This window comes from Electrophorus electricus, chromosome 6 (assembly GCF_013358815.1).
Source record: "Electrophorus electricus isolate fEleEle1 chromosome 6, fEleEle1.pri, whole genome shotgun sequence".
Taxonomy (NCBI): domain Eukaryota; kingdom Metazoa; phylum Chordata; class Actinopteri; order Gymnotiformes; family Gymnotidae; genus Electrophorus; species Electrophorus electricus.
This window is the reverse complement of record NC_049540.1, coordinates 5,676,537-5,695,211: the sequence shown is the minus strand read 5'-3', so window position 1 is coordinate 5,695,211 and position 18,675 is coordinate 5,676,537. Positions and strand designations below refer to the sequence as shown.

The 18,675-nt window shown below is 43.8% G+C and overlaps 2 protein-coding genes across 2 annotated transcripts; one reads left to right on the top strand and one right to left on the bottom strand.

Annotated features, from left to right (window-relative positions):
* Positions 1–782: 782 nt before the first annotated feature.
* Positions 783–9,366, top strand: LOC113573754 (GAS2-like protein 2). Its single transcript, XM_027004242.2, has 6 exons — positions 783–1,137; positions 1,464–1,702; positions 2,343–2,450; positions 2,750–2,846; positions 3,651–3,873; positions 5,991–9,366. The coding sequence occupies exons 1-6, from the start codon at positions 783–785 to the stop codon at positions 7,750–7,752; spliced, it is 2,784 nt and encodes a 927-aa protein (XP_026860043.2). The 3' UTR covers positions 7,753–9,366.
* Positions 9,367–9,424: 58 nt separating this feature from the next.
* On the bottom strand, positions 9,425–18,208 carry LOC113573766 (ras-like protein family member 10B). The gene is made up of 4 exons (XM_027004256.2): positions 17,815–18,208; positions 16,533–16,920; positions 13,012–13,136; positions 9,425–10,800 (listed from the first exon to the last, which is right to left on the bottom strand). Exons 2-4 carry the CDS (start codon positions 16,818–16,820, stop codon positions 10,530–10,532), a joined length of 684 nt encoding a protein of 227 aa, XP_026860057.1. The 5' UTR covers positions 16,821–16,920; positions 17,815–18,208; the 3' UTR covers positions 9,425–10,529.
* Between the last annotated feature and the right edge of the window lie 467 nt (positions 18,209–18,675).

The following is an 18,675-nucleotide window of genomic DNA, read 5'->3' as shown; positions in this document are numbered from 1 at the left end:
CAAACAGGATGTGTTTGAGTTCAGAATCCTTCATATTGATTTATCATTTATGTGATACTGAAATGAGATTTGATATAATTAAACTTAAATTTAGCAATAAGGAACAGTGAGAAGACGTTATGTAAATACTGATTTGACAGTTCTGCTTTCTTGAAAGTTGTGATTATAATTTTTCATTTTTAAAGGGATGTTTATTTCCAATATTTTTGGCTTCAATATGAGTAAAGTTTATCTTTAATTCCAGAGCGTTTTCTTTCATTCTTGTTCTTCTTTTCATCGGTCGAGACAGTAATTGAGTGAAGCACTCCCACTCACTTAAGACGCTCTGGGATGGTCATGAAATGGTTAAAGGGAATGTTGACGCTGTCTCGTCACCAAGGACAACAGGGCAAGAAGCAGTCTGCGTAATACAACCTTTACAAACTATTGCCACGCAAGAGCGACGGATTTCGATAAATCTACAAAATTATACTTAGGACATATTATGCAGTCGTAAATGAGACCTTTTAATCCTCCCCAACAATTCGTAGGTAACTGCTTAGCTAGTCTGTCAAACTTTCTCCAACAGCATAAGCCTCGTGGCCAGATTTTTGGCTCTAAATGGATGTAAGCGATAACAAAAAAGTTTTCAGACATCGCTCACTCAAGACTTAGTAGGAAATTTATATATATATATATATATATATATATATATATATATATATATATATATATATATATATATATATATGTGTGTGTGTGTGTGTGTGTGTGTGTGTGTGTTTATTATTATTTTCCGAACTATGTCTGGAATTAAACACGCATCCAATCAGAGCATCAGACCTTTCGGATCGAGCGAGGAATATCTTTATGCAATGAAAGAAGATTTGGCCGAGTGGCTAAACGACTTGTACGGCGTCGGCTTGGATGTGGACAACATCATGGATGTCCTCGGGACAGGCGTTCTTCTGTGCGCCCACGCCAACAACGTAACGCGGGTAGCTGAAGACTTTGTTGGAAAGCACACAGGTGCGACACAGGTGCGGGTACCTGCGTCTGGAGTTACTTTTGTGAGCTCAGCCCAGCCCGCGACATTTTTAGCACGGGATAATGTGTCGAATTTTATCAACTGGTGTCGGAATCAGATGAATATAAAAGGTAAATGATTCTTTTTGTGTGACTGTTTTAATACAATAACCTCATTAATAAATTTATGCCATAATTGTACCACTAGTGGGTGGTATAAGCTTGAATTATTGACACTCTCAAGGCCGATTGAATAACTGAACTAACCTCTTTCGTTGGAAATACAGTAATTTATACTACTACAAAACACCAGTGAGCTTAGTAAACATGTATTACATCGAACGAAATAACAACAGCGTTATTTCAAGTTGGTAATTTGACTAAAATAACTATCCTCCGATCGATTGTGTTTTCTCTTGGCAATTTCTTACCACTGTAAATCCCTCCCTCCCCCGCAGATGTTTTGATGTTCGAGACAGATGACCTCGTTCTAAGAAAAAATGAGAAAAACTTCGTGCTGTGTCTACTAGAGGTGGCCCGGCGTGCCTCCCGCTTTGGCATGGCCGCGCCCGTGCTTATCCAGCTGGAGCGAGAGATCGACGACGAGATGCGCGAGGAGACCGACCTGGACGCGCGAGAGCCTGCGCAGCTCGCGCCTCAGAGGCGTTTGCTCAACACCCAGAACCTGGATGAAATGGTGACTGGCCTGTGGATGTCATCTGTCAATGGTCGTAAAAGTCAAATGAAGTGACCTTAAATGTTAATTGAAATTCTATCAGTGAAAGGCATTCACACATGTTTTGAAGTAATTAGCTAGTAGGGGAGTGCAGTCTTCAAAATTCACTGAATTGAAATTTAATCTATTTTAACCATGTTTACTGGCAGGTAAAAGGCACAACCTTGTCCTAACCTCTATCAGAAACATTGATTTATCAGGAGACAGGTTTACATCATCTTGTCAGAAGAGACTGATGGTTTATTCTATTGCTTTATAAATCCTCATCAAGCACTTCCACTTCAGGCTCAGTTTTCAAGTGGGTTCTCTTGTCATTCATTTATTGTATCCTGTGGACATCTTTCTTATATACTGAACTGCGTGATATATTGAACTCCTGGTATATTAAACTGAAGTGACTTGGGTGAAGGGTGCACATTGCAAAAGAGCATCTATAAAAGCTGTGTGTGTTTGTGTGTGTGTGTTTGTGTGTGTGTGTGTGTGTGTGTGTGTGTGTGTATTTTAATCATTTGTGTGTGGGTGTGTGTGGGTGTATTTTAATCATTTGTGTGTGTGGGTGTGTGTGTGTGTGTGTGTGTGTTTTAATCATTTGTGTGGGCAGGTTCAGTATCTGCTATGTCGCTGCACTTGTCCTACCCAGTTTCCCATGGTGAAGATATCAGATGGAAAATACAGAGTTGGAGACTCCAATACTCTCATATTTGTGCGAGTACATAAACCTCAGAATCTTTTTCATTGTTTAGTAAATAATCTTTTTAGTTTCAAAGAGGCTCTCATTCTGTTCCTTTCTTCTCTGTTGGTATGTTGTTCTCCGAGCGGTCACACACACAGAGATGTGCTTTTAGACATACTGTCATAAATAACAGTATATTTTTTTAATCAGAGCAAAGTTTTATAGTCACAGAGACATAAGTAAATATGTTTATGAACCAATTTGATACAGTGCCAGATAGCAAACGTATGCATAACATACTGGAATATGTCTTTGATTAAACAACGTGTGTGTAGATCTTAAGAACTCATGTGATGGTGAGAGTTGGTGGAGGATGGGACACCCTGGAGCACTATCTCGACAAACATGACCCTTGCCGCTGCACATCTCTCGGTGAGAACACACACACGAGCATTCCTAAACATTCCAGAAATTATGCTTTTCAAACAGATTTTTCCTGTGTTCCTTATTCCATATCCCAGGCTGCCTTTCTTCTTTTGGAGGGGTATAACTGGACATGAGATACATTTTTGAATAACTGGAACATTTTCCTTTTATTGTTGTTTTTGTTTCCAAAATATAGGTCAGAATACAGATTCATTTTAGACAAGGTTTCAAACCAGTGTAATTGCTCCAGTAAATATTTTGGCTTTTCATAAAACAAGGGAGCACCTGTAGACTTGTATCCCCCCACCCCCCTTTATTATTTTCATTATTGATCCTTGCTTAATGCCTTTGATGTTTAATGCTACAGATTTCCTGTAAGTGATGAATCATTCCAAGCTTGCCCTTTTCAAGGATGGCAATAGCAATGCACCTTCAAATTTGCCTTTCCAAATGCAACTCCTGGAGTGGCACTGATGCAGTAAGATGTCTGTCAAAGAGAGTTTTCTGGCAGAAAACACATCAAACATCAGAGTATTGTGGTTAGGACATTTTTTGGAAAAGGACTTGCATGGAAGCACCTGAACACAAGCATCCTTCAAAAATGCTTCATAAGTGCTTTGTCTACTGAGGGCATAAATTACAGGACTGGCCTATGTTTAGCTACCAGAAAAGCATTTAACCATAGAAATGGAGGCCTTGCTTAACCTGCACCTCATTTTACTCCTGCATGAGTTACATAACCCAAGCGTCTCTTTGTTTCTCTCTCTATCACTCTCTTTCTTTTTCCTCCTTACTTCGCTCCCTTCTCAGCCCATAAGCTGGCACATCGCCCCACCACTCCGATCCATGAGATCAAAATTAGGCCCAGCGGGCCTGACAGCCACATCCCTCTGGTGTTGAGCCGAACCCAGTCCCCCCAGGAGCTTGTTATCCAGGCCTCTTCTGCCCTCTGCAGGACCCAAAGTGCAATGCCTTCACCCAGGCTTTCCCGCTCCCCAGACCTAGGGCCCCGAAACACCCTTTCCCCCAATAAGTAAGTGGTGAATAAAATATATTATCTTGTATAGTAAATCTTTTTTTTTCAGGCTGTAAATTGCTAAATGTTATAATTACAGGTTATATTTTATGTATTAACATTCTGATGAAATTTACAGTGATAATTGAACTATGCAGAAATACCGCGAAAGGTATGTGTGTAAACGCGTGTGTGTAACAGCACTTTAATGCTTAAGTTATTTCATTCTCAAATACTCTTTGTTTTTTGAGTCATCGATGTGCTTCATGTTGGAGCCATGCCTCTTATCTCTCATAGGTGCTGAATAAAGCAGTGAAAAATAATCAGTGACTGAATGTCACCGAATGCCACAGATATTACACAGCATATAAGACCAATCAATGTTAAAAAACAACAACACCTGGATAATTAGAGCCAACAAGAGCTGATGAGAGATTAAAGCGTGTTACCTGCACATCCTGTTTTGTGTTTAGTGTAAGTTCTATCTGTTTAGAGGGAGGTGTTTTAGGACAGGGACTGAAATCCTTGTATATTCATATTGTAGAGTTTTCAATTTGTAGGAACATAATATTCATTCATTATTGTCATCATCGCTTAAAACAAAAGGCGCATATTAGCAGTAATATCCAGGCTGGGTTATTTCTATGACAAAGGCTGTCGTAGCAACGAATCCATTAAAGTCTGCAGGTGTCCTGCCTTGCTTGTGTCATATGGCCTAATGAATCAGACAGCAGCTAAGCACACCACTCAGAAGACTCTGGGAGTGTGTGGCGAAGAGAGGGATCGTTCTGAACGGCTGCAGCGAGACACTGTTCCTGCCGCTGTTTGTTTCTTTCCTGCCCTCCATCAAGTCAGGTGTGGCACAGAATCAGTCATGATCAATCAAACCCGCATCGTATCCACAAAATGTCACTGAGGAACCTCCACGCCCAAGCACCTCAGCAAAGAACGGCAGTGCTTTAAAACTGACGTGGGTAATGGCTTTGAATTATTGCTAGCGTTCCGATCCTTCAGCCGTGTACAAATTTAATGACCAGCGTCTAATGTTGGGGCATTTAATAACAGTAATAAACTCTGAGATAGGAGGGTGTGGAAAAATATTCAGGGTCCAACTCATCACTTCATCTTTTGGCTGGGTTAGTTTGAGTAAAGAGTGTAGTCTAGAATATAGAGCGTTGTAATGGTGTGTTGACTCTTTCATGCCTCATTCATGCCTTGGGTGTTTGTTAGTGAGCAAGGACAGGATCCAGTAGGTGCTAGACTCGAGCCTGGAGCATAGCACACAAATTGCAGTGCTCCAACGACTTCCTTATTAGTACAGGTTACACCACTCCAAGGGATTTAATATCAAGTATGCTGCATGCAGTATAACGGTATGTTGTAATCAGCCACCTAAAATGTTGAAATCTAATTATGCACATTATAATGAGTAATGGATGAAGGCCATGTTTTAACATTCTTCTGCAATTAAATTTCTTTATCCTGCTTTGAGGTAAATGATAGATATTGTATTCTTGCACTGACACATGATAACTGATGATGGGGGAATTCATTTACGTGGGTATAACATGGTCATATCAAGTGTTTCGTATTATCGTTGTCCTCAGAAACCCTTGTATTTATAAACAACAGCTTTCCAGATGATCATTTGCTAGGTTTTCCACCAAGCTGTTTAGCGTTTAGAATTGTTTTAAAATTCCCAAAAGCAGCTTTAAATGATGCATGTTTATGTTTAAGTACATATAAAATAAAAATTTAAATTGTACACCTATTTTTCAGGCTATGACTATGCCGAGGCTTGTGAAACGTCTATGAAGGACATCTCAGTGGAGCTATGTTGGAAATCTGTCATGGCATATAGCACTAAAGGAATTCAGCTTATTAAAAACGTTAGGAGGTGTTTTGACATATGAAGCCTGTTACTGCATCCACTTCATTCGAATCACCCTGATCTAATGGAATATGCTTCAGAGTGTTGCTTAGTCACACACTAGTACACCCAGCTCCAAATAACTATAAATACACTGCAAACACAGCTAATCATATAGGGAGGTTTCAGTGCATGTGATCGTACTATAGCTTTACAATACAACTGACCTCCAGAGGCTGATCTAGCTATGTGGGTCTCATTTCAGACTGAGAGAGAGGGCTTTCAGGCTGACCTGTTCTCAGAGCCAGGACGACTCAGCACTTAAGTCCATTAGCAGGAGGGGCCGCGAAGCCACTCGGGCATTTCCCACTCCGCGACTAACCAGCAGCCTTCCACGGCCAGCCCGCCCCTCCACCCCGGCACGGCCTGAGCGCTCCGTCATGCCTCTCGTCTTCCAGAAGGCCCACAGCCAGACTTCTCTTCAAGGCCAGCAAAGCACAGACAACAGGCTGGCACAAACCTGGACCAAGTCACAGTTTGTCTCCAAGCTGAGACAAAATGCCACAACTGGGGCAAAGAACAGCCAGGAGATGCAGGGTGGTCCAGAGAAGCCAGCTTGTTCGGTATGGGCTAGGCCTTTGCAGTGCATCACTCCAGTTCAGTCTGTTGGTCTCAATGCCAACAGAATCAGTTCAGTAAATCGCCAGCCCCCAAACATTGGCTTTCAAGAGTCTGAGAGTAGTGGGAATGCTAGTAAGAGCCCTGATTTTAATGGTACTTTTTGCCATTTTAATGGGCATGAGCTAATGGGCGTCATATCGGGGAATGCACACACTAGGTGCCCTGCAGCAACTGAAAAAGGCCAGCCGGCAGGCTCTACACACCATTACGCCCACATTACATCTGCGGTTGATGGAAATGAAAGAAACCTACAGAGATCCTCCTCAAACAGCAACAGGAAGAAATACCTGTGCCTTCCAGTGCACACTGTACCAAACTCTCCCATCCATGTAGGTAAACCAAACTCTACTGTCACTGCTTTTCAGCCATCTTGGGGTGTCTCTGAAGTGGACGGAAGGGACAGAGAAGGGCAGTTGAAACGTAGCTACCTCTTCACTCCTCCTCCAATCAGTCCAGCTCAAGAGGCCGTCCTATACCAGAGCCTTGAAGAGGAGATCCTGACCAATCTACAACAGCTCAGCACAGACTCCGATGACAGTGACTCTGAAAACGGCCAATACAGTAGTGGCCCTGAGACAAATGAAATCCAGAAACCTGATCATATGTCATCTACCACAAACCAGAGACTCTGTCCCAGTGCATCTTTTAGACCTGAGAAGGCCCAAAAGAGTAAGAGTCAGGCATTCACCACTGAGTGTTCAAATGGGAAGATGCAGTATGAGATGGTGTTTACTGAAAGTTGGGTGAATACTCTGTCCAGAGGTCTCAGTGCCAGGAAGCAAGAAAATCACGCCAACGCTGACTCAAACCACTTGAGTCTTTCCCATCTCTCTAAAGTCAGTTCATATTCTTCCATCATGGGTTCAAAAGAATCCCCTGAACCTTCCAAGGTGTCAGAAGCCAACAGAGTGTTGGGGATGGGTTTGATCCAAGGCGCCACTTTACACTCGGGGACTGACATGCCAGGAAAGGCTCAGGCCTTTGTTTATAGTCAGAAGCGGTCCTTAAAGAAACCAGAACGAGTGCCTTCCATCTACAAACTGAACCTGAGGCCTTGCATACGTCCCAGGAGGGACCACAGATCTGACAAGAAGCCTACAAGGATCCCCAAACCAGTTTTCTATAAGACACATCAGTGCTCAGGAGAGGCCATTCAGACCAAGAACACAGCAGACAGCACTGCGATGTCTGACATTCAGAAGGAACTCGATAGTCCTCATGGAACTTGCACCAGGAACAACCACCAGACTGCTCCCAGGTTCACGCCTACATCCTCATACACTATAGAGTGCCGAGGGACAGGCCAGGAACCAGTGACTGTTCAGGACAGAGAATCCTGGGTTTAACTGCTTGTCACATTTTAACTCCCCTTATACTTTGTGTCCTTTTTACTTACATTTCATAATCTTGCCAGGCTAAACTCAGAAAGGGTGTATATATCTAGCAAAGGCTGTTACATGGCAACAAAAGTGCTTTTCTTAGGACAGTTCTGGCATTTCGCTGATGTTTTTATCTAAAATGACTTACAATTATGTCTGAATACAACTTGAGCAATTGAGGGTTAAGGGCCTTGCTCAGGGGCCCAACGGTGGCAACTTTCCAAAGGTGGGGCTTGAAATGGCAACCTTCTGATTACAAGTTGAGTACCATAAGCACTGAGCTACCACTGCCCACTTTGCAGAGCTGACTGCTTTCAACACTGACAGCTCATCGATGCTTTACCTGTGCACATCATTTCATGTTATGAAGCCGTGTATAATGACTCTCATTACTCATCTCTTGAGTAAAGATGAAGTTGTGACGAACAGTTCTTTTCTGACGTTTCTGACATCTTTAGCCATTATATTAACAGTATGTGCCTGGGTATGCCAGACCCATTGAGGCACATCATTCAGGAGCGCTCTTTCCCAGGCACCACAGGCTGCAGAAGGTGAACTGCTTTATTCTCTGCGCCTTAGGTTTAGACAAATCTTTTTCTGTGAAGATTCTGTCAATTTTTACTTAACCTCCAAGCTTCAGAGTGACATTTTTTCTTACATGGGAAGAAACTGAACAAAATCCGTTCGAAATCCACCTTGTGTTCTCGGCCTCACTTGAGTTGATGTGCTTTGCTGTTAACAAAACAGCTTCTCTCCCTAGGGACTAATCCCAGAGCAGCAGGAGGGAGGTACATATACAGTAGTGCTGTACAGTGCTCCTTTACTGCACACGCTGGCAGTGCTAGGAGAGGAATTTAGCCTGGCAGAGCACTAAAGATGCACAAACACCCTGGCTGCGTTGCCATTTGCCCATCTGCCCATCTTCCCTTTCAGAACCAGCCTACACATATGCACATAGTTAGCACAGTACAACTTGTCTCTCTCTTAGTCCCATTCAACAAACCTTAGGAGTTTTTAAGTAGAACATTTGCATGTTTCTTGTTTGTCCTCAAATGATCACGAGTCACTGCATCTGACTCCCTATTTCATCACTGAAGTATCCCCTGGGATGTGCCCCTTAGCTGTTTTTTTGTTTTTTGTTTTAATAACGTTTGCCAGTCACCTTGCACTGTAGTGGCTGCAGTTTGCAGTCTTTATAAATAACTCCTGGCACAAGTCTGGAGCTATTTATAGTCTCCTCAGAACTGCAGCGTGTCACACTACAGCAGCTGCGCCCCTGTGCATCCCTGCATCTCTCTCTGTCTCGTTCTGCAATTTCTGTGGCGGCCCTCTGCTGATTATCTCTAGGGTAAGAAATTGGACCGATGTGGCAAATTCTTCCCCCATTCAAAACCACACTGAGTTTCTTCTCCCTGAACTTGCTATAATTAACAATCAGGGCTTAGAGCTACTGTATTACAATGATTACAATGATTTCAGTTTGAAATACTTCACTCCATGTTTTTTTTTTCCAGTTAACATCCTTCTAAAATGTATTTGTTGTGTATTGCAACCATTGTACTAGAAATCACTCATTCTGAAATAAAATGCGCTGTTGGATTGCAAAATGAATTACTGTAACCATGATATAATACCAGCAAGATGATTTATTGTCAACTTTAGTGCAAACCAGTACAGCATGACTTTTGACCCTTTAAGTACAAGTTATAAGATTTATACAATATTAAACCTTGTTACAAATGAATATTTTTAAAATTATTTTAAATATTGGAGCCATGTTGGTGCATTCTCCCAAATGAAGAAATACTCATTTATCACAGGGATGATTTTCCTTAAATTATACATAGTGCACTGTATACTTTCCATTGGGATTAACAGTTGAAAAATGACCAGGAGCAGGTGTAAGGCTGGCCATAAATATTGATATGGAGATTTCACCATACATCAAACAAAATGGCATTCACCATTAGCATTCGGTCATTTAAACAATGAACCCATAAATATGCAATTAATATCAACGAAGATAGAGGAGTGATTTTAAATTTCACATTAGAACATTGTGCTGTTTTAGAAGTAAAAACTGGGCCAAGTTAAAACTAGGTTTCATATTATAGGATCACAAATTGATATCCCTCATTCATTTACTTCCCGCTCTATTGGCGAATATTACGAAATGAATCATTGACCTGCATCCTGCTCCAATGTTCCATCTGACTGTGAAAATAGTACATACAGTAATTCATGCCTTGGCATACAACACAGTACCAGGGATAAACTGTATCTGAACAAGCTAAACAGGTAATCCTAACATGGAAGTGTCCACTGAGGATACGCATACATTTAGTTGTGCTCTTGTGTATTGCAACCGTGTATGGTACAGCCACACCCCGTAATGAGGCAGGAGCACTTTAGTAGAAATGGAAGTAACAATAACATGTGTTCAGCAACAGAGACGGGCTAGAATAGTCCCAGCATGAATTATCGGGTTATTTGCATTTCAACGGTACGATATTAAAGCTGATTGGTTTTGAGGCTTCAGCCGCTGGCGAGGCGATATTTACTAAAGAGGCAGCATCTGAGGATCCCTCCTGGCATCAAACATCCATCTGCGCGGAGACAGTACATTTCTTCGGTGAAAAAAAATATGTCAGTAGTTCCTTGGCAAAAAGGCAACCCGGGCTCACCATCACAGCTGCAATTTTGGTTTCTCAGCGAAAGGAGGGCGACATTATCAAACTCCCGCTTCACATGAGAGAACAGCGCTCTCTCCTCAGCGCTCGCTGAAAGCGGATGGTGGCGTGCACGTGCTTGCAGCGGGCGCAGCCCACGCTGCGCAGGGCCTCGCCGAAGAGAAGCAGAACGTGCCAGTTGAACTTGGCTGAGCATTCCACGTATCCACATTTCCAGCTTTTGCGGACCAAGTCGGACACGTTGTGGCGCGGGATGACTCGGCCCCGCTGGAGGTCACGCTTGTTGCCCACAATCAGGATCGGCGTCTCCATTGCGCCCATCACCCTGCGAAGCAAAAAAAAGAAAGGTTTTTTTTTAAATGCACTCGTCGAATTGAGACTCTAAACAAGTAGAGCAGATGCTACACCATTCAATAAAACTCTGAACCGCGCGCTCTCATTCTCAACATAGGCTGGACCTGGCAAATAGGACTACATAAAAGATGAAAGAAAAATAGGTCTTCTTTTTGTGGCGCGGCTAATAAGCCGGTCACGTTTTTTTAGACTTCTATACGCTTCCTTCACTGGCAAGCCTGGTTAACGGAGCGCTACGGTGTCGAGGTGTCAGGGAGACAAGTTAGTAATAGAGCTGACCTATAAGCCTCCCACAGAAGAGGCTACGTTTTGTGTTGTTTCTGATCTAGTTCATAGAAGATGACAGTTCCAAAAATTTTGTTATTCTTTGACTACAATGGCTTTAAATCGAAAGGAACAGGGGGAGAACCCTGGCAGACTGGTTTGTTAGCTAATTATTTTAAACATTATGAGTATCTTTGATGAAAATGTAAGCCTAATGTGGCTTGAATGAACAGTTTAATTAATAACGTGACACGGTCATTAAAAGATCATTTGTCTCTGTCCAGCGCTCTGTCTGCGTGTGTGACAGAGAAGATGCGTTTTTAAGATGCCCTTTGCGCCGTGCCGTCGTGTCTCCTCGGGGTCTCGGTGGTCTTGTGGAGCAGGGTGGCGTTAAAGTGGCCGTCAGCGTCAGGTCTAGTAATCAATCACTTGCTGTGACAGTTCCATCCACTAATCTCCACAGGCTCATTGCCTCTCTTCATTGTCAACATCAAAGGCAATTTTCCCACCGGCGAGAAAGAGTTCAGGATACTGGGTGGAGTTCTCCGAGGTGTTTGGGTTTCAGGTTTGTATCCATAATGTAAGCAACTATCTTGGCCTACTTCCAAGTAGGTCTAGTTTATATTCCGGAGGCAAATTGGAACTCAATCAGTGCTAAACACATGCATTGGTGCAAACATTGGGCTAATTACGCTAGTCCATTTTTCAAATTACAAAGAATGTTGATTTCATACTGGCGAGAGAGAAACAGGTGTTAGGTGCAATTCCAGACAGCTCGGCATACAAACAAGCCTGATGTAAGATTTATGGCAAAACAACAGCTTGGAACAAATGACAGATTCTGACTGACTTGTTGCTGATTAACTGTCATACTTTCCCACTCAAACAGAAACTGTCCAATCAGATGAAAGGCTGCATCTCGGCTGACTTCCCCAGCCGTCGGTGGATTCTGCCAACTATAAACGGCTCTCTGGAGTATCCTAAACCCAAAGTCACGTCGCTCCTGTGTAAGGGAGAGGCAGCGCTGTGTCAGGTCTGGTGGACTTAACTGCGTTGCGCCAAGATCGATAAAACATGAATGTTCGTCACCGGTGTAGCCTGCACAGCCACAATCGCGGCATGACAGCTGATGCCATCGCCTCGAATCAATCAACGTCAGGCAATCCTCTCGCCCAGATATCCTGTAAAAAAACTGAACGGGGGCGGTGTTGTAGTAGGCCTACACACACACACACACACAGACAGACAGACACGCATGCACGCACACCCCTGCCTGGAACTGTATTCGGCTTTGCAAAGCTCATGTCACAGAGTTCCGCCTGCTCTCCGGCGAACGTCCTTTGCGCTAAAGTGCAACACCACTCTGAGACCCAAAGTGTGCTTGGTAGCTGCTAACCTTACTCTGAGATTTACTGAATAAAACAAACAGACCCTGTCGAGTCGCTGTGTAAAGCTCATTTAGGGGCAAGAGTCGGACATAACGCCACACCAGTCATGTGTTGAGCGGCATCATTTGCCACCCAGTTCCTAATCAATTTGCATTCGTCTATTCTGCATCCATCGTGTTAAAGAGTATTGTGTCAGGCGGCGGGTATAGTGAGGTTGTTCGAGTGGCTATGGAGACGGCGGTACATGACCTTGGCAATCTAGTTGAGCAGTAAAGAGACAATTCTGTTGGTGCAGTTTCAGATGGCGTCTAAACGCAGAGGAGAGCTAGTGCAGAGGGCACGCCGTTTGTTAGCGGACTTACAGTAGACATGAAAGAAGACATGAGGCAGACGGGGAGACGAAGTAGCGGACAGTACAATGAAAATGCAAATGCTGCGAGAAAAAAAAAACAATACAAAAGACGGGAGAAGAGCGACAAACGGAGAGAGTAAAAGAAAGGGTCTGAGTTGTGATCCGCGGCGACACGTACCGGGTCTCCAAGATCTGCTGGCGCATGGTCTTAACATACTCGAAGCTGTCGAAGCAGCAGATGTCATAAACCAGGATGTAGACGTGGGCGCTGCGAATGCCTCGACAGCAAATGTCAGACCATTCCTGAAAAACAAATGGCGCACACGAGGTTAAGCACGCAAACTGGCTGCAATACGCACGACAAAAAATAAGTAATATAAACAGTTGAGGGTATTTGATTTGAGGTCACACAAAAAGATGTGGAAATCACGAGTGAGCGTGCAAAAGTCATGAACCCATGCACTGCCTTTTATAGTCACGTTTGGCACCGCAGCCTTTCTTTGCTTTCCCAAAAGCTGAGAGGGAACGATTACACAGGCCTCGCGCACGTCTTTTTGCAGCGTTCCGCTGACGTTCACTTCCAAACCGCCCGCGAGCTGCCCGCGTGTCGGATAGCGGCGGGCTGAGAAAAGGGAGGCGAAGCCTATAAAGTAGATGGACGCGCCAGGCCATCATTCATATCACGCTGAGGTGCGAATGAATTTCTGCTAGTTCATTACTGAGTGCCATTGATTTTCTTGCTTGCTTTTAAATTGATAAAGAATCTGCTCTTAGCATGGGGTAAAAAAAAAAAGGGGGGAAAAAAGGGAGAGAAACCCTCCACAATGTGAGTTTTTACAAGAGACCTGCCAACAAGTGCATTACTATCACTGAGAAAGCAACGTGCAATAAACTGGTTATGCGTGTGTGAAACTTTTCAGTGCTCCTCTCCAGAGTGCATGGCTTTAACAATATTTTAAAAAACATATTTAAAACAATGTTTCCTGGAAAAGACACAGAAAGACAGAACAGTCCATTGATCAGACCTGTGAAAAAGCACAGTTCATTCAGTCTCAAGCATGGGGTCATTTTTCCCCCAGCAACAAACTCTGTTGAGGTTGTGTGCCATCCTCACAGACAACACTGGCAGAGTAAAACAGCAGAGTATGGAAGGGAAACTGCCCGGATCCTTCTCCACATTTGTTGAGCAAAGGTTTGTGCTCTAAAGCCAGTGGTCCGTAATACTTATCAAATTGAGCATGGCTTGTTGCAACTTGCTCCAGTGGGCACAGATGTATGCAGATGGAAACTGCTCGCGAACTGCAAATTTATGTAAAGCAGTGGTGTGCGCGCGTCCACACACACACACACACACACACACACACACACACACACACACACACACACACACACACACACACACAATCAAAATAGTTAAAAGGGGAACCAAAAATATAACTAAACCTGACCTCAACCATGTTTGATTTCCTGAAGTGGAGCCTAAATTTCCCTGCTTGGTGAGCCACTATGGACCCTGATAATGATCGAACTAGTATTTCACAACAATTGCCACAGCAACACTGAACTAAATAGTACATGCAAAACACAACCCAATTACGATTGCTTATCGTGCACCCAAATTGGATTCATTTGGTTAAAATTCCCTGTTTTTTTTCTGCCCAGTTCCGTACATGTACTAAAAAAAAAAGCCCTTGATTGGCTAGCTTCTCCGTGAATTGACAGGGACAGAGGATGTACGCATTCCTGCCAGCTAATGAGAGCAGAGATGATTGTGCTTTCAACCGACCACTGCTGCATCGCTGGAGACTGATCTTGGGTCTCAGTGATTGGTAGACTTCAAATGCAACCCTTAATAAAAGGTTTGATTAATTCATTTAAATTCAGTAAATGAAGGAAGAGATATTTTGGCATGTCGGACTGTACCTCACCCTCTGTTGTATAAACATTGTTCATGCTGCTCTTGATTTTACAGTTAGTCCTTCCTTGTACTAGCAGTGGTTCTCTCTTCTTTATCACTGTCCCAAAGTCACATCTAATGCCACTTTACACATACAGTGCTCAGTGTAGACAATTTTGTCTAAATTCTTGTCTTAACGATAAGAATTGTAGAGGGTCAAGAATGCCAAAAGGGAACACAAAATGTAATTGGGGAAACAGGAAGCAAAGGAATGGTGTACATTCCCCTGATGAAACTCCGACCTGGTCAAATGGGGGGGCTCTCTTGCACCCCGGGGCCACAGACCAGAACTAGGACACGCTGGTGCCTGGAGTCTGAGCAACAAAGCCATAAACGGCCCAGCTGTCAGATGGCCTGACTTCTGGCCCTCAGCCCCCTCTCCTTAGGGGTCATAAACTGATGGATGGGGAGGTGAAAAGATTAACAGTCTGCTTATATTGCAGGAAAGAGAGACCATAAATTCCAGTTAGACTCAAATCACTACCAGGGCAAATATCATCTCTCATCCCACAGATTCACAAAGTAACAACTTACCATTTAATCTACTGTGACGTTAAATGATAACCAGTAATGTATGGTGATTTCAGTATAATTTCCAAGTTGTGATGTTTGCTCCTGTTCTTTATAAAGTATCTATTCTATTCATTGCTTGTTCCTAATACATTTTTATTATTCGCCCAGATTACCTGGTTAACCTGTGGGTAACCCCGCACGGAACTTCGGACTCTTAAAAAGAACAAAGACTCTTAATTTTTCATTGCTTCCTGTGCCTTTTCTTTCCTCCCGCACTAGCCTGGCGTCCAGAAGTTAAAAGGACTCACACTCTCCAGACGATCCAATGGTACCCATGCATGCACTTCCAGACGGCTCGACTGGGTCGACCGCCAGCGAGTCGTAAGAGCCGACATTTCCCTATGTTACCAGTTCGTATCAATAGTAACTTTAGTGCTTAATAACCAAAGTAGATGAGTTAACTCTTTCCCCTCACCTGGGACACGGCCCCATCGCTCCTAATTAGTTCCCCACTTCACAACATCTTTCTCTGCTGATCCTCCTATTAGACTGTAGGCATACTTTCATCACAAATCTGTTGATTAATACATTTCCTTTGTTGGTCTTGATCCATAAATAGATTAACCATTTGTTTACTCCCAGAGTAAACTCTGGGAATCTGTTTACTTTTTGCTTCTCTACTCTTTTCTTTATTAGCTTAGCTAGCTACCAGGATCCACCATGAATGGTTTGTGTTAAATTTAGCTTGTTTACATTGTTAGGCTTGCATTATATTGATTCTAGTGAACTAGACACTCCAGGTAATTGATAGAATTTGAGTCAATGATTGTTGTTCATGTTTTTCGTATCTCATCTTATTCAATAAACATACCTTGATTATTACGCCTGTGAGCCAAGAGTGACGATATGTTTGGTAGACGAGAAATAATCACGTATCGAATTGGCGACTTTCATGAGTTGAGACTGAATTATTAGTCATTAGTAAATTAATTAAAACTAGTACATTTTCCCTGTTAATCAGGGTGGTGCCCCAATAGTAATTACCAACTGTAACTGACAGTTCATTAAAAGCATTAAAATCGCTATAATAGTAATGGGTAATGAGAAATACTGTATTTCCAGCTGTATTTCCTGCTCCTTTGTGTCACTCGATCCTATATCACACATTAAATACCTGGCAGTGCATGGAGTGCAGCTTTAACTGCAGACACAGAGCCATCCGGTTCTACCTGCAGGGAGGTGCCGGGGAAGCTGCTGATTGCAGGGTAGTCTGTGATCTGCAGGTCGTGCACGTGGCCGTTGAGCACGGCGGCGGACAGGTGCACGTGGCGGCCCCGGGTGGACCCAGCCGCCTCGCTGTAGTCATCGTGGAGGAAGCGCTGTACTATGGCCGTCTTGCCCACGCCCTGCGCGCCCAGCACGGCGATCCGGAAGGGCGGCGGCATCCCACCACCTCCGCCTCGCCCTCGGTGGCCCGTGCCGCCTTCTCTGCTCTCGCAAACCGCTGGCCAGTGCATTCAGGGGGGCACAAGGGCACCACATAGTCCACGACCGGGGCACGAGGAGCTGAGCTGGGCAGGGTGCAGCCCCATTCATAGGACAACCGCACCTGGGACCCTGGAGGAAAGATGTGTGGGTGGGCGGAGTTAGTGAAACGTGGCGTGTTCGGTGCCAGTCACTACAGATCAGCGAGGGATGGCTGAAAGGCTTCCTTGCCTCCACACCACCCACGATAAATTAAAAAAAAAAGAACACACCTTCCATGAATGAGAATAAATGTGACACTATTACATAATGTAGCATAAAACACCGCTTCACAAATGTGAACCGTTATCAACAATGCGATTTTATGCTGAATGAGCACTCCCTCTCTGAAAGTGTGTTGTTGACTCGCCTCAATTTGCCTCATAAAACTTCTGCCTAACCAAACATATCCTTAGCCATACACAACTGAACAGTTTCCATCTGAAAAGAAATCAGAAAGCAGGCCTTCTGAAAGAGAACTGCAGTGAAAACCTTCAAATATGCTGCCATCGTCATGCATTAAAGTCACAACATAATGTTCCATATAGACTGTACTGCAGTCTATAAAATTGTGAGGTAATGTAGTTACCAGAACGTCTGCACCTGTTTACGTCTGTGGGGCCAAGAGGGAAACCCAGATATTAATAGAAAATGCCCCACTGCCCCATATAAGCAGCCCTCTATAAACGCCTACTCACATATAGGTACAGTATACTACTGTAAGTTGCAGGAAGCTGAGACACAGACATCAAGTTTTTTTTTTTTTTTAAATGTTCGTCCTTATAGAAAGTAGAGAGATGTTTATCATAACATACACAAGACACATTCTCAAGACATAACTAAGAACATTATAACATTTTACTATTCACCTAAGCTTGAAGAGCACATTAATATCGTTTTTTTAAATTGTTGTTTACGGATCATCATAATAGCCGATATCTTAGATAAAATGTTTTATCTATAAAGGGGCAACTCGTGTTACTGTACCTTGAACGCAGGTAAGGAGCTCGATTCTGTGCGATGAGTAGGCTGAGTAGGCTGCCGACCACCTGCGCAGTCGATCTGACAGACAGGCGGAGTTTTCACGACTTTTCGCAGCCTGGTCGATTCCCAGTGCATGGGTATTCCAGATGGTTGCTGCAGCCGTCCTGAAGGGACATCGTCCTCTGTTGCGCGCAGCAGCCTTCATACAAAACAGGTCTAAATGCCCGTCAGAGGATGCTTAACTAGGAGGAGGGAACGTACGAGCGCAACAGGACCCTGCTCCTTCGTCACCTTGCTCTTCATTGGGTAAGCGGTCGGTTGCCGCTGTAGGATGACCGAGAAAGCGCACGTCTTCCCTCCACGAGCTGCAGCAGATGGAGGAATGGTGGCCAGCGAGCACCAGTCACTCCCGCCCTCGCGCCTGTGCGTAAAAGCCCCGAGCCTCTGATACGAGCGAGAAATGCAAACGTACAGCAGGCGTGAAAGAGCTTGACGACTGTCTCTCGTGTGCTCAAAGGGGGGAAATGCTTTGTTGGAGGGTGGGTTGGTAGATTACACTCAAAATTTGGACATTCACAGGTAATGTATATAGCCTGTTGTCGGATATATCGCATTAATTCAACAGATTGCGTGGGCTTTTGCACTAAATTCATCCAAGTTTTTTCCCCTTTTAACTCTTTTGGGGTGCGCCAACATGTGCACATTCTGCATTTGTCGACGAGGAGTACCGCGGCTGTTTCTTAGCAACCCAGACTTTTCCCCTTGTTGCTAAGTAACCACGTGGTCCACACCTGTCCAGTCACGTCACTTAAGACACTTTATAGGCAAATCTATCCAGGTGTGTCTATGTTAGGACTTAGTGAT